This window comes from Python bivittatus, unplaced genomic scaffold, assembly GCF_059951505.1.
Source record: "Python bivittatus isolate LINGU-HERP-01145 unplaced genomic scaffold, Pbiv_v1 ctg000390_np1212, whole genome shotgun sequence".
Lineage (NCBI taxonomy): Eukaryota > Metazoa > Chordata > Lepidosauria > Squamata > Pythonidae > Python > Python bivittatus.
In genome coordinates, this window is record NW_028277070.1 from 2119321 (window position 1) to 2133605 (window position 14285).

The 14285-nt window shown below is 47.9% G+C and overlaps 1 protein-coding gene across 1 annotated transcript; it reads right to left on the reverse strand.

The window, feature by feature from the left end:
* Positions 1-153: 153 nt before the first annotated feature.
* Positions 154-13777, reverse strand: P2RX6 (purinergic receptor P2X 6). The gene is made up of 11 exons (XM_088143837.1): positions 13598-13777; positions 11528-11678; positions 9102-9177; positions 8697-8790; positions 7596-7676; positions 6905-7046; positions 5452-5561; positions 4425-4518; positions 2689-2754; positions 1045-1122; positions 154-307 (listed from the first exon to the last, which is right to left on the reverse strand). The coding sequence occupies exons 1-11, from the start codon at positions 13729-13731 to the stop codon at positions 209-211; spliced, it is 1125 nt and encodes a 374-aa protein (XP_087999963.1). The 5' UTR covers positions 13732-13777; the 3' UTR covers positions 154-208.
* Positions 13778-14285: the final 508 nt, after the last annotated feature.

A 14285-nucleotide genomic window follows, 5' to 3' on the forward strand; every position in this document is an offset into this window, starting at 1 on the left:
CTCTCAATTTCCCATTTTTCCAAATGCATCAAGTATCGTTCCTGGATCTTGAGGAGATTTTTCAAAAGCTCACATGAAATTACTGTTGGCCTGACCCTCCTGTCCACTTTTCACTTACTCTAAACAGCAGCAATTTTCCAGGATCGGGGGGGGGGGGAGGCCTCTACTGAAAATCTTTAAACAGAAATGCCAGCTAGGTGTCAACGTCTCATCTTTCAGAAGTGTGCTTGTCTGCCAAAGACCCATTTTCTCCTTTTAAGTCATCTGGTTTCAAAGCTATGTTGACTTTGGCTTTTGGTGGCTTTGCCTGCAAAACAGAAGTCGGAGAAGTGAAGGCGGGGAGGCTGCCGGGCTGATGCCACCAGCCCAGGAAAGGCTTCCAAAGAGGAGGGGGCGCCAGGGGCTGGCAGGACCTTCCCCCCCCCGCCGCTCGGGAAGGGCTCATCCAAGACCTCCGTTGTCCTCTGTCTGGAGAAAGCAAGGAGTTTTTGAGGGAGAGGATGTGGAGTTCTTGGTGGCGGAGGCTTGGGAGTGGCAGGGAAGCCTCACTGAGGCAGTAACCAAAAACAGCAATCCAAGGAGCACCTTGGAGCGCCTGACAGGAGGGCTGGTCCTCTGGATGCTGGTGAACATCTGAAGCATCCCTCCCCAGTGGCCAACTGCTGGAGCACCACAGATGCTCCACCCCTGATTTATTGGATATTTCATATTTATTTATGGCTTGGATTTCACCACCCACAGAGGAAAGAACAAATCTTCCCTCTTCTCTTCTCGTCTCCCCACCCCTCCCCTCCCTCCAAGGTAATGCTGATCCTCACACAACAGCTTCAGCGCAAGGAATGCAAGCAGCGTACCCTCCGCCACGGGCCTCGGGAGGTGCCAAGAAGCATTTCATGGGGCAGAGTGTGGCGGGGCAAACAGAAGCAGTGTGTTTGCAACAAAAACCCTGTTGGGAGTGAAAGCAAATTCAAAGGGAGCAATGCACATGCGCGTGCATGCACGCACACACACACACAGACTTTTCACATTTTGACTTCTCGTTACCTCCTCGTACTTCTCACTCCGATAAAATTTGGCTTTAGTGTCAAAGTACAACAGAACAAGGTCACAAAATACAGCACCCTGGAAACATAAAAGGTCCCATTTAATGCAAGACATTATTTAATGCCTTAAAATGTACTGAATGAAAGAAATGGGGCTTTAACACTGCCATGGGCCCAAGGATGCTCAAAGAGCATGATTCATTAATTTTACAGAGCAGTTGAAGTTGAGATCAACGCCAGCCAGAGGAATTTTCCTGCCTGTTTCCTTTTCCTACCGGTTCCTACCAGTTCTGATTCCGGTTGGGGAAAGAGAACGTGTTCCTGAAATTCCTTTAAAGGGGAAAAGAATGTCCCTGAAATGTTCCTGGCTGGAGTGTGTGTGTGTGGGTGTTGTGCTTTCTTAGTGAAGAGGCAGCTGAGTGGCGCGTGTGTGAACGATCCATTTACCGTCCTCTCTCCAGGGCCCTGCAGCCTCCCTGGCTTCCCACCCCTCCATTCAATTCAGAAGGGAATCCTTCTAGAAGGGCTTTTTCAGACTGGAGAGGGTGGGCAGCCAGGGAAGTCCTGGCCAGGGAAAACTTAAAAGTTAAATGAATGTTAATATGACTACTTAATTAATGTACTTCCCCCTCTACTTTTGAATCATTCTGTGTGGCTCTTCACTTTTGCAGCACAGCCTTTAAATGCTACTCAGAGGTCAGCTCTACTCTTGCCAAGAAAACCATGTGGCCCATTAACCCTGGTTTACAGTCCACAGTAGCTGGACCCACATAGTATGCCACTGACCCTGAGTTACAGGACACAAAAGCTGGATCACATCACTTGTGATGCTAAAGGCAACATAAGCAGTGTGCACACTGCCTGCTGTCTCTGGGCTGGGATGGGATTAAAGAACCTCCAGCCGCTTGGATGCCCCCTGGGTGGGCTACACGGTGCCCCCTCTGAAGGAGCTGGGTCTGTGGCTGCCTGGCCCATCTCAGGCGCAAGGGCCACTCGAGCTCCCTCCCCGGGCCTGAATGCTGGTGCTGGAGAGCCGAGAAGAGGCAGCTTTGCTCAGCTTTAAGGAAAGATGGCTCCGTAGCCTGCCTTCTCCCACATTAAAGAACTGTGGGCAGTGCTGGGGGGGTGGGGGGGAGGCAGAAAGGCCCAAAAGAACAGGAGGGGGGAGAGGTGTGCTGAGGGGCAGAGAAAGAGCAGCAGCCTGTGGAATGGCGGGAGACACTCTGGGGATGGAGCCCCCAGAAGGGTGTCCACGTGGTCCTCATGTAGCCTGGATGCTCTCGGAAGATGCCTGGGGGAGCAAAGCTGAAGGTCCACATGAGGAGGGAGACTTCCTGCCTCCATCTTGGGGGCACAGCCAGCAGAGTTCCTGCCTCCATCTTGGGGGCACAGCCAGCAGAGACCTCTCCCCATCTCAGCGTGGCATCATCTGCCCCATTACCTCTGTTCTCTGCCCCTTGACCCCTTCCAAGGCAACAGAGAACAAAGCTAGATAGATGTCGTGCTCAGAGGCTGCCTTCAGCCTGTTTTGGAGCAAGGGAGGAGAAAATTATGGGTTGGGAGAGATAAAGGCAACATTGTGGGCACGTTGTTGAGCGTGCTTGTGCTGCCATTGGGGGCAAGAGGTTTAGGTGGGCATACTTACTGCTCCAAGGAACGCAATCCCTGCACCCAAGTTGACAGTTGTGGGTATGAGGCCAAATTTTCCTGCCTGAGTAAGAAAACGGAGGAAGAGAAACAAGTACTTGAGAAGTGTCCACGTTATAGAAATGTGGCTGCAAAGAAAGGTGACATCAGTAAGACAGTTGCTTCCAAAGCATGGAAAGTCAGCTGTTTGGTTCTGCATTGGTCACTTAGCATGTTTTGTCGCATTTGGGAGTGACACGGTTTCTCGGTTCAAGAAGCATTAAACCTTGCATTTGGATTAACCAAATGCAGTTCCTGCATTTAAATGTCATACTAGGCTAAGCAAATAAACCGTAATTATGGCTTAACATTACAGTCTGGTCCACATAACACGCTAAGAAAAGAGCTAAGTTCCCACAGCACACTGACCCAAGAACTACACAATCTCAGTAAGTCTAGCTTAGTATGTTGCATGTATCCTGTCTTTTCTGAAAGATTCGACAAAAGACAGGGCACAGAAGGATAATGAGAATGGGCAGGAGAAACCCTGGGAGAGACTGCTGGAACTGGGCACGCTTAGCTGAGGTGGTGGGTACAATCACCCTTCTCAAGCACCCGAAGGACCGTGACCTGTTGGACTCCTATAAACCAACCAGACCAGCGTTGGCTACGAGGGAAAGCACCGGGTCAAGGAAGGTGGGTCAATATTAAGCTGATATGGATTTTCTAGGTTTGGGGCCTGGAAATTTCCTAGTTCCATCTGGAAATGCTACAGCAGATCAAAAGGGGAGCTTCTGCACACAAAGTCAGGGTGGAGCTGTGGCTCATCTCACAACTTGTCATAGTTGTGAGGTAGTCATAGCACTTTTATTTATTATGTGAATATAACTAATCACAGTACAGACCTAGAATAAAATAACAGTGCAGTAGTACATTAGAATTAATCATAGCACCATAATATATAGCCTCTACCCATTGAAAAAGACAAGCAAGAATTACTGTTTTTTAAAGCAACTTCACAGGGGCCCATGAAAAAGGAGGGCTTTAGTGCTTTTTCAAACTTCAAGGGAGTCTGTTCCTCAGAAGTGGGGCCAGAGCAGAAAAAGCTCTCCACCGGATGGTGATCTTTGTTTGATTGAAATCCTCCTTTCATCCAGGAGCAAAAGATGAGACCCACAACACCTGGAGACAGCCGAGTGATCTGCACGTGACGCTGCATCTCTTGCCGCTATGCTGCCAATCCTAGGCTGTTAGAGCCAAAGTCTTGGGGGCTGCTTGCTTGAGCCAGCCCAGGCCATAGCTTTCAACCAAAAAATCAGGGGTGGGGGGAGAAATTTAGGAGGCAGGTAGCTCAGCTCCCCAACTACAAGCTCCTTGCCTCTTTTTCCTCCTCATCAAAGATGAGCAGGCAAAGTGCCAGGAATTAAATGTGTAAGGACATCCTTGGTTTGTGTCTCTGGCCCTTGTGTGCGCTTGGATCTTCATCTGCGTTCCTGTCTTTGCTGCAAGAGAAGCAACAGAAGAGCGAGGGCCGTAAAAGCTGGGAAGAACCTAGGCGAGACTGAGGGGAAACAGAGGGACGCCAGGCAAGTTGAGAGAGGCAGGGTGCCTTCGTGGGAGCCACCTCCTGGGAGCAAGGTGGGAAGAAACGGAGTAGGATTAACACTTTAATGCCTATGGGGAAAGAATCAGGTGCCTCCCAGCTCTGGCAATGGGAATCCTCTGGGGACCAGAACCACGCAGTGCCTTCCTTACCTGGCCCCGGACCAAAATGTCAAAACGGATGCCATAGAGTTTCAGCAAGCTCCTGGAGAGGCCATGCACCGGATCCTGATAATAGGTGGCAGTTCTGCATGCAGAAGAAGAAGACCCACCAGAGGAACGAAAAAGAAGCTTGCAAAAGTCTGGAAACAGACCCCCTCCCCAGTCAGCCCCCTGTGCCAGGGTGGTCAGTCTGCTGCTTGGTCCTGCCAGTCTGGCCTTTGCCGGTGGCAGGGCCTCACAGCCGAGCCAGGGTACAATTATGGCATCAGAGTAGGAAGCAGCCATGTCCAATTGACAAGGACATACCAGCCTTGTTCCTTTTACAGAAAAAGGTCCTAGGAGATTGCACCCCAGAGTCAGCTTTCTGAGAAGGTCAGCTTTCGTTTTAAAAGGGGGGGGGGAAGCAAGTGCTTGGTCCTTATGACTCTCAAGATGGGGCTGGAAGCCTGTGAGCAATCCATGGTGAAATCTCAGTGGTCCAAAGAATGCCTGAACAAGAGAGAGGAGTGGGGACACTGAGGTCACTGTGTTCTGTGTAATGGGGTGATCTGCGGCTAACAAAAGCAGCAAATGCTATGAGAAAAAGTAAATATTGCAACGGGTTACCAAAAGGTTAGGGTTGATTGATTTAAACTTTTAAAGTATATCTAAGCCAGATATTAAAGAGTAAAAGAAAATCTTCTTTTTCACCCTCAAGTCTAGAAGAAGGAGGTGCCAAGCTTGCATTTACAGTATCAGGCACCAGCACCCTCCAAAGAGACTGTGCCCTTTTTCCTGTTTCCAATCTGCAGAAACGGTTGGTGAGAAAAACACATTTTGAACTGCTCAGGGACACTTCTGGATCTTGCTTCCTGCCCTTGCCCGCAGTTCAGGCAAAGAGAGGCTGATCTGAGTCTGGCACATCTGGAGGCCTGGCCTGCCTTTACGGCTTCCAGGCCGCCCATGGTATTTCCCACTGTGTTGGCCATCTGTTCGTTGCCGCCCCCGCCCCCCGCCGCGGCCCTGCTGAATCTCCCACCTGAAATTGAACGCCTTCTCCAGGAGGCGGAAGGAGTAGCGAGGCTGGCATTCTGATGGAGGCCGGTCGAAGTTGCAGTCCCAGCTGACCTGCAGGCCAAGGGCTCCCCCCTGTACAGGACCCAGGAAATCCCCCACAAGGGCAGCAGCACCAGGAGAAAAAGGGCACGGGGCCTGTTAGCAACGAGCACCACAGACTGAGTGCAGGAAACGGGCTGCAAGCCCCCCATGCCCCAAGCAGCGAGGCATCTCAAGGGGCTTCATCTTAGTTGGGATGGAAAGCCTGCAGGGCTGGTTTTAGCACCTACTCTATTGGCAAAGACAAAGCAGAAGACAGTTGTAAGGAATAGCAGGCAGTCTTTTAGCGGCAGCGGAACAGCCCCTCATCTCAGACTTGCAGAGACAGAGGCGCTGCCCAGCACACCAAAGGCCTTCTAACAACTCCCCCCTCCCTGGTTCTCTCACTTTGCCTCCCCAAATGGCCGGACTCTGCCCACCCTTTTTGCAGAAGCCCAAGCCAAACTGCTGCCCTCTTTTCCAATGTGTGCATGCACACGCACGAAGAGGACAGAAAGCACATGCAGGCACGGCCTCACTAAGCTACCGTTTGCTTATTTATCCAATAACGTATCGCTAAATTTAGCACAGCTAAAATTAAACAAAACAAGATAAAACATACCATGGTCTAACGTGATGTGTGAATTCACCACTGTGCATGAGTATGGGTGCATGCGTATAACCTTTCTTAAGGGGCACCTAATTTAAACCCAGACCTGATTCACACATTGTGCGAAGCCAGCCTGATCCAGGCTGCAAAAAATCCAGATGTGCCCTAGATGGCACCGAAAACTCTATCCTGCTGCTGCCATCTAGTGGCCACCTTGATTTTCTTAGCTCAGATACAGCAGCCCTGGCTGACCCGTGACCCAGTTCGTTTCACAGGGATTTAGCCTGAAGCGTAAGCCAGGTATTATTTGGAAACTCGGGGCTACCAGCTAGACTCTGAAGTCAAGTAACGTTTCAGAAGGCAAACAATTTTTGTACTCTTACCAAGAAAACTACAGGGAAACAGCCTTGAAATCTCCAGGAGTCAAGCTTGACTGGAGTTTGCTGATTTTTCTGAACTATTACCTGGTAACCCAGCAAGTGGATGTTTAGGGCACCCAAGCCATTGGAGGCTAATGCACCCTGCAATCAATTCCTGCCCCACTAAGGTGGAGTTAATCAGCAGTGCAGAATGGAGCTGTGGGCATGCCACAAAGAGGTTTTGAAGTGAAAAGCCCTTTGCTTCTGCTCTGGAGGCTCTAAGCCTCTGCTCATTTCCTACGGCAAAAACTGGTGGGTTAACTTTGCTTTCCGGGAATGGGGAGAGCCTTTTGCCTCCCCAAAGCACCTACCCAACTTTGGGACAGGCAGCTAAGAAGGTGGCCGATCGACTCAGGAGGAGAACCTACCGAGGTCGCCAGCTCGTCAAATCTCCCTCCAGCTGCGCTGACCATGTCCTGAAGGCGGAAGACAGGGCAATAAGGGCTTTCACGGTCACTGTACCGGCACCCCTTGAAGTAGGCATCATCCGTTGTCTTTAAAACGTTGGTCCTAAAGGGAACCACGGGAGCGGCTGAAGTTTTGCAAAAGCAGTGCAGAGGCATGGCTGGAGGAGAGGTCTCTGGGGTGAGAAAGCAGTGGTGGTATCTCAAAAGAGTATTGCTGACAAGCAAATGGACCTTTCGGGATCTCAGGGAGAAGGACAGTGAGCCCTTCCTTCTTGCAGTCTTGGAAAAGAGGCTGGAGGGGCTCTCAAGGACCCTGCCTCGTGAATTTGTGAGAGGTTTGGGCTTACCCGGCTCCCCAGATACTGTCTTCTAACTTTCCATCTACGGAGAGAGCTACTGTAAACCAGACTTTCGGGGTCGCTCTCTGCTGCTGGGGGCCTGGCCATCGCCACAGGGAGGGCTGGGCTGTTTCCTCTCCCCTCATTTCCGAAGGCTTTGGGGGCCACTTTTCCCCCCTCTGCCTCGTGCAGCTGCAGCTCATCGCCAGGCGGGATTTGGCAGGAAAAAGGCACAGCAGGGAGACCCCACCATGGCTTAGAGGCACGGCGGCTGCCCCTGCCCGTCCACGCCAGTTGAAGGTTTCGGCCCTTACCTGGAGAGGTTAAACTTGGCAAAGTGGATGGTGATTTTAATGAAGAGAGTGAAATTCCCTGCTTCGGCCAGAAGCGGTTTCCTGGGTGGAGAAAGAAGAAGGGGGGCGCGAATGAAGGTGTTCACTGCAAAAATGGAACAAATGGCTACTTTTACATCCTTTGGGTGGGGTTAAGCTATTCCTACCAGTGGAGTGTTTCTTGACCTTGGCAACTTTAAGACATGCGGACTTCAATTCCCAGAATTCCCCAGCCAGCCACACTGCACCGGAGAAAACAATCTTTCTGGGTGGAGTTGGTGAGTTGGTGACAGATATCTGATAGGCTCAGGGTTGTCTGGCGGGGAGGGGTGGATGTAAAAAAAAAGTCAAGAAGACAGCCACATCTGGGCAACTGAAGCCCTGACCCCCAACTTGCATAAAAACGTGTCAGGGCTTCGATGGCCCGATTGTGGCTGCCATCTTGGCCTCTCTGAACGCCCCTCCCCGCCCCCCACGGATGCTCTGGGATGGACTTCTGTCCTGCAGACAGGAAAACGTTTTTGAAGGCAGATTAAAATGGAATGGTTCTTAATGGTGTAAATGCACAACTTTGTTTTGCCCCTGGTCAAATCAATTTTGGAGGGTTTTGTATAGCCGGAAAACCTGCACAGCCCTTCAGCCAGACAAGACAGCGGATCCAGAGAGTGCAGAGTGATGGCTGTTGAAAAGTACCTTCCTCTTTCTTCACAACTATCGTCTGCTTGGCCTCTTTATAATTTTGGTTGCATGGTTGTGGAGGAAGTGAATAGAGGTGTCATGTGTATTAAGACCAAACTGTGTTCTATCAGCCAAGATGTAGCCCACAAAAGAAACAGGTAGCAGCACACCTGGAAAAAATATAAGAAAATAAAGTCCTACCAGCTCCCCACGTGGGATGGGGAAGGGCAAAGCAGCCACTGTTGGCTAGATACTTCCTCCAAATACGATAGACAGACTACAATCCCTGGAAGTTCTAGCCTCAGATTCTGGGAATTGTAGTCCTACAGGCCTGAAGGGCTGAGGTTAGGAAAGGCTGCTCTAGTGATGATGGTGGTGAACCAGAAACAAGGACAACTTTAGTACCTAGGCAAGGCTCCATTTTCCACTGGACACCACCCGTAGATCTCACAGCTGCTATGAGAGGCATTAAATTGGACACACTTCCCAGTTTTTATACCTGCAGGAGAGAAAGAATTCTCAGGTACACATTTCTCTGAGTTTTATACCCTGTCCTGTTGGATGTCCAACGGGAGGCTACCGATTCTTTGGGAGAGGTTTTGCAACAAAGAAAGAATCGGAGAAGAGAGCAGGGCGGTCAAGCAGCTGTTGCGCACAGAGAACCTCCTGCATTCAAAGTCTTGGCATCTCTGGTTCAAGGCCTTGGTGGTCTGAGGACCCCCCCGCCCGGTACAATGTCCTGAAGAGGAAAGGAGCTGCAAGATGGAGCAGAGGGCACATTGGTCCCAGAACCGGCATGAGTGGGATTACCATTTCCATGGACAACGGGCTGTCCTGCAAAACAGTCCAAATCTTGTCTGCAATTTCCATCAAGGATAGAGGGGTGCTGCGGAAGACAGAGACAAGGAACTCCTGTGAGTTTTGTACTCACACAGGCGGATCCCTTCTTAAAACTGCTATTGACATTTGGGGTTTTTTTCTATACCATTTGAGCAGTTGTGAAAATATAAACAAACACTTTATCCTGTCTGATAAAGAGGCTGCCATGAGTGACAGAAAGAGACACGGCCAGATTGTTTTTTTTAAATTTCTAATAGTGAAATAAAAAAGCATTAAAACACCAACCAAAAACGGGAACAATTATATTAGTGTGATTAAAACAAACTAAGAATGATAAAAAAGAAAAATAACAGAAAAAATGTAGTATAACTACAGATAACCATACCATAACCATATACAGTTAATTCAGACATTTAAAGTTATAAACATATAGACATATTCCTTCATCATCTCATTTTTCTAACACAGGGACTTTTCAAAAATAAGTAACAAACTCACATCCTGGACCTATTCCTTAAAATCAGGAGAGTAAGTTTTTTTCAGGTTACATAAAATTATCCTCTTGGCTGTGCCCCAGGCTCAAGAGAGCCAAAGCTCCTCATGAGAGGACATATTCCATATTTTCAGAATTTAGTTCATACCGTACAGACATATGGAGTGATTTGAAACCAAAACAAGGCCACAGCTGGAAAAGACCAGTTCCTATGAGATAAAGATTTTCTTACAATGCCAGCGCAAAGACTCTAACATCCGTTCTTTTCTAAGCATTCTTGGAGAGGTCCAAACAAGGCTTGTGCCAGGAAGCTGGGAGAGAAGCTGATGAGAATGGGCAGCCAGGATGCCCAGGCTCTGGGGCCAGCGCATAAATCTTGAATTTGGAGAATGTGTGTTGGGCACTCTCACTGAACGGCTGCTTTCGGGGCTTGGCCATTCAGGAAAGGGCTGCCATGGGGAGACACAGCCCACCACTGTACTGATTAATCCAAATATCATGCAGCCCCCTCTAGCCACCCAGCTCTAATCTCCATAGGAATTTTTCCTAATTTCTCATGTTACACATGTCCTTTTTTCTGGACCACAGGCACATTTCCAAACAAGGCACTGAGTTGCAGCTGCCAGCCAGTTGATCCCATGGAAGGAAATTATGGAAAGGGGCATGGGATTCTGTTTTGGTCACACCGTCATGTCCACCATCTTGACTTTTTTTAAACTGCCCCCCCCCCCCGCGGCTGTCCCGTCCTTTGTATTTTCTAAGAATGGTTTGGGGCTCCAAAAGCATTCCTAGAAATAAAGATGATGCAGGCTTGTAGCATGCCAACCTTTCATTTTTAAACAATACACTTTTCTAAAAAATGCAAAATGTCAGCTAAGACAAGAAACCAAGAGAAGCCCCAGTGGCCTTATTTATTTATTCATCCATTCATTTATAACTTACATTTCTAAAGCCATCCACCTTCTTGATGACCCTTGGGGGGGGCGGGTACACAAATTTAAAACGAAAGAAACAGAATCTTTATGTTGATGTGGCCAGTGACTTACCTCGGGGCATAAGCCTTCCACTTGCTTTGGAGTGGCAATGAAGTTGGTCACCACAAAGAAGACATTTTCTCCCTAAGTTTCACAATACATGCTTTTAGGGTTTTTTTATAATACGTTGCTCACAAGACAGAGCCAAGGATTAGGTCTTGGCTCAACACGTGGCTCAAAATCTCTGGGATGGATGCAGAGATAATTATGAGATCTCTAGAAACTAGTGGAATGTCAGTTCATCTCCCCTGATTTCAATGGGCCTACTCCCTGGTGGGGTTCCCATATGGCACTCAGCCTGATGTCTTTGTTAAACTGCATTCACCTTTTTAAAAAAATTGCCTTCCTGCTATACTATTTAAAAGGGAATTAATACAACAGAGAATTTACACCAATTAAGGGCAATTAAAATGTACAAGACAATGAACCAGAAGAAAATACTACCAGAATCCAACTGCTAGTTCAAGAGAATCAGCCCCTCACAGAATTTTTTTTCAAGAACACAATGGACAATTATACCAAAAGGTGGATTTGGAAAACAATTAAACAACATATTTTAGCCTAGTATGCTTAGCTGATGTTTCAGCATGTAGTATAAATGCAGATTAATTTGTATAATTCCATAAACCAAGATTGTTAACCATGGATAAGCATGATGTGGGCTTACAAATTTTTCACATTTTGGAACGCCACATTTCATGGTCATGTTGGTCTCCGCCTCCTCCTTCTTTTCCTGTGATATAATTTGCACTTTATTCTGTTTGTGTAAAGACACTTATGACAACTTTTCTGCTTGTCCTCTTAGGACCAATTTGCTGGTCCTGTTATTCTATGGCCTGATCTGAGGTCTTCAGGAATGAGAAGCATACCTGTGGAGGTTTCATGTAATCTGCCACATCCCATAGTCTGTCTCCTAGTTCCTTAATGTGTGTGACTGAAATCCCTTTCAGCTTGGTGATCACAGAGATGTGGGGATCAGTGTCCCTCTCCTGGTAACCCTTCTTGGCTAGAAGCACCCACCTGTAACGCAACAGAAGATGGAAACAGCCAACATGCACAAGGAAACAGAGTCCCCAGAGGAGTGGGACCATTTAGTTTAGGAGCCTGGAACAGTCCCAAGGGCATTCAAAACAACTGAAAGGAGCAGGGCCCTTTCTCTGGGGAACTTCTGCTCAAAATGTTCATCATGCTGAATGCCTTTCAGAGACTGGCCTCTTCTGAAGTTCACTTTACAATGAATGAGAGAATTGGAAGAGGACGATGATGCCATTGAGTGGAGGCATCCAGATTAAAGAGTCGTAACTATTTAGACTCTCCTTGAACACAATCAGTGGAGTGGAGCCTGTGATGACTTTCAAAAGCCATGACCTGGCTCTGCCAGCTTCCATGGGGTGATAAGAGCTCTAAGCAGTCCTGGGGATAGCTGGTGCCCTGATGACGCTCCCTGAGCTACTTGCCAATTCCACCAATTATTGGAATTTATTTATTATTTAAGATTGTTATTATATTGTATTTTAATTGATTTTATCTCCTCTGTAAACTGCCCAGTGTCGCTTTTTAACGAGATGGGCAGTGACAAATTTGATAAATAAATAAATAAATAAATGGTAGTTCTGTTGTCAAATTATTGTGTTGGTGGTGGCTATTTTTTTAATATTTGTATAAAGTTTGAAGTTATATTTGTAACTTCAGCAATTCACTTCAGAAACGGAAGACTTTGGCATAAACTCTCATTCCCACATCCTATGTTAAGTAAGCTTCTACCACTGGTTCCCCAGCATGGTGCTCATGAGTGCCGCTGTGTCCATGGACATCTCCCTTGGTGGCCTCCAAGTTTGCTGCCTGTGACTAATTTTAATTTTTTAAGAAGGGAAGAAGATTTGTTGCAAAGCAAAACATTGACCTCTAGCATCATCATCATTGAGAAGAATACCTCTGATCTACAAGGTCTTCTTAGGAAAGAAAAATGATGAGTATGTGCTGGGGTGTCTGTAGGACAGGGTCAAAAAGTCAAGATGGTGGCCATGATGGCACAATGGGAGCTCTGCTCTTTTTCTTACATGCAACATGCATTAAAAAGGGGTGGGGCTTCAATCACACAGTCATGATCATCATCTTAACTTCCTTGACACCCCCGCTCCCTCCCCAGACATCCCTGATATGTGCTCACCTGCACACCAACTTATCTGGCAGTGATCAGAGGAATCCTGGAGGGTGCAACTTCAATTTGCTTTACTGAATTATCTGGGTTCACATGATATATAAACATAACGTATGAGCCCCCTAATAAGCAAGACACATTCTGAAGTAGTATGTTGTATTAACACAGTAAATATGACAATGTACAGTATTACGTATGGGTTGAGTTTGCACAACACACTAAATCCTAAATCTGGGTGAACAAAACGTAATTGGTGCATTCACACAATAGGTTATGCTCAAATAAAAACCTCTTCTGGTTGAGTAAGATGGCCTTATTCACACCACAGGCACAGAAAACCGTGGGATCGCTCAACGGTATTAGGTGCTAGATCTGGGCTGCAAAACGTGAACAACCACGAGATGGCAGCAATGTCCTCTGCTGCCTTCTAGTGATTATTTACATTTTGGCAGCCCAGATCTGATAGCTCTACACAACACACCGAAGTACAGATCAACCACCCCCTTTTATTCTAGTCTAGTGTGCTGTCAGCATCCAGAAGTAGTGCAGGATCATGTTACAAGAGCTATCATCAGTGTCCTGCATTCCTGACATTTCCAGATCTTCTTGTTAGCGTTTTTTCTATAATAGCAACCTGGAGAAGTCCTAAGATGTGCCGTGCCTGCAGCCAATGCGGCTGTTAACTTCCACTGCAATGCACAGAGCACGAGCAATGACCTAGAAATGCAGATGACTTGCGATTCTGCGGGAGAGCATCAATGTCCCTCTCTTTCCTTACCCCAAAACGTAGCCAAGGATTCCAAGTTGGATCAGGCGGTACAAGATCCCAACTTTTCTGTTCCTGATCACTGCGAATTTCTCTGTTTTGTAATCCAAAAGGCCAAAGCAAGCATTGAGCCAGGGATTCTCCATTGCTGGCTGGTGAAGACTGGCAGCAGCTGACAGCACATCCTGGTCACTTGCCAGCTGGTGCTTAAAAGGCAAAGAAGCAATTTCCAAGACGCCTCAGGCACTTTCCCTGGGCTGTGGCCAAATGCCTACGTAGCCAACCAGCAATGGCCCTAGGAATGCTGGGAGTTGAAGTCCACAACCCTGGAAGGTCACCAATTGGACCACGCTGGTCTGAGACAATAAAAACTGTCAGCATCCTCCTCCTCCTCCAATGCAAGAGGGAAAAGACTGCTAAAACTGGGGCCAGCTGAGGCAAGTGGCTGTATGGCTGGCATGGCCCAGTCTGGCAGCCATTTTATTCATGTTCTGGGGCGCTGCTCTTTCAAGTGCCAGCCAAGGAGCCCCTGCGCTCAACCTGTTTGCTTCTGACATAAGCCAGAAATGCCTGGGTTCCCTCAACACCGAGCCAAAATCAATGAAGCCCCATTATGGCTTGACGTTATCTGTGAATCCAATTTCCTTCTCTCTGGGGGCACCGGGTTGCATCCCATTTGTGTTCTCGCTGCACTGGCTGC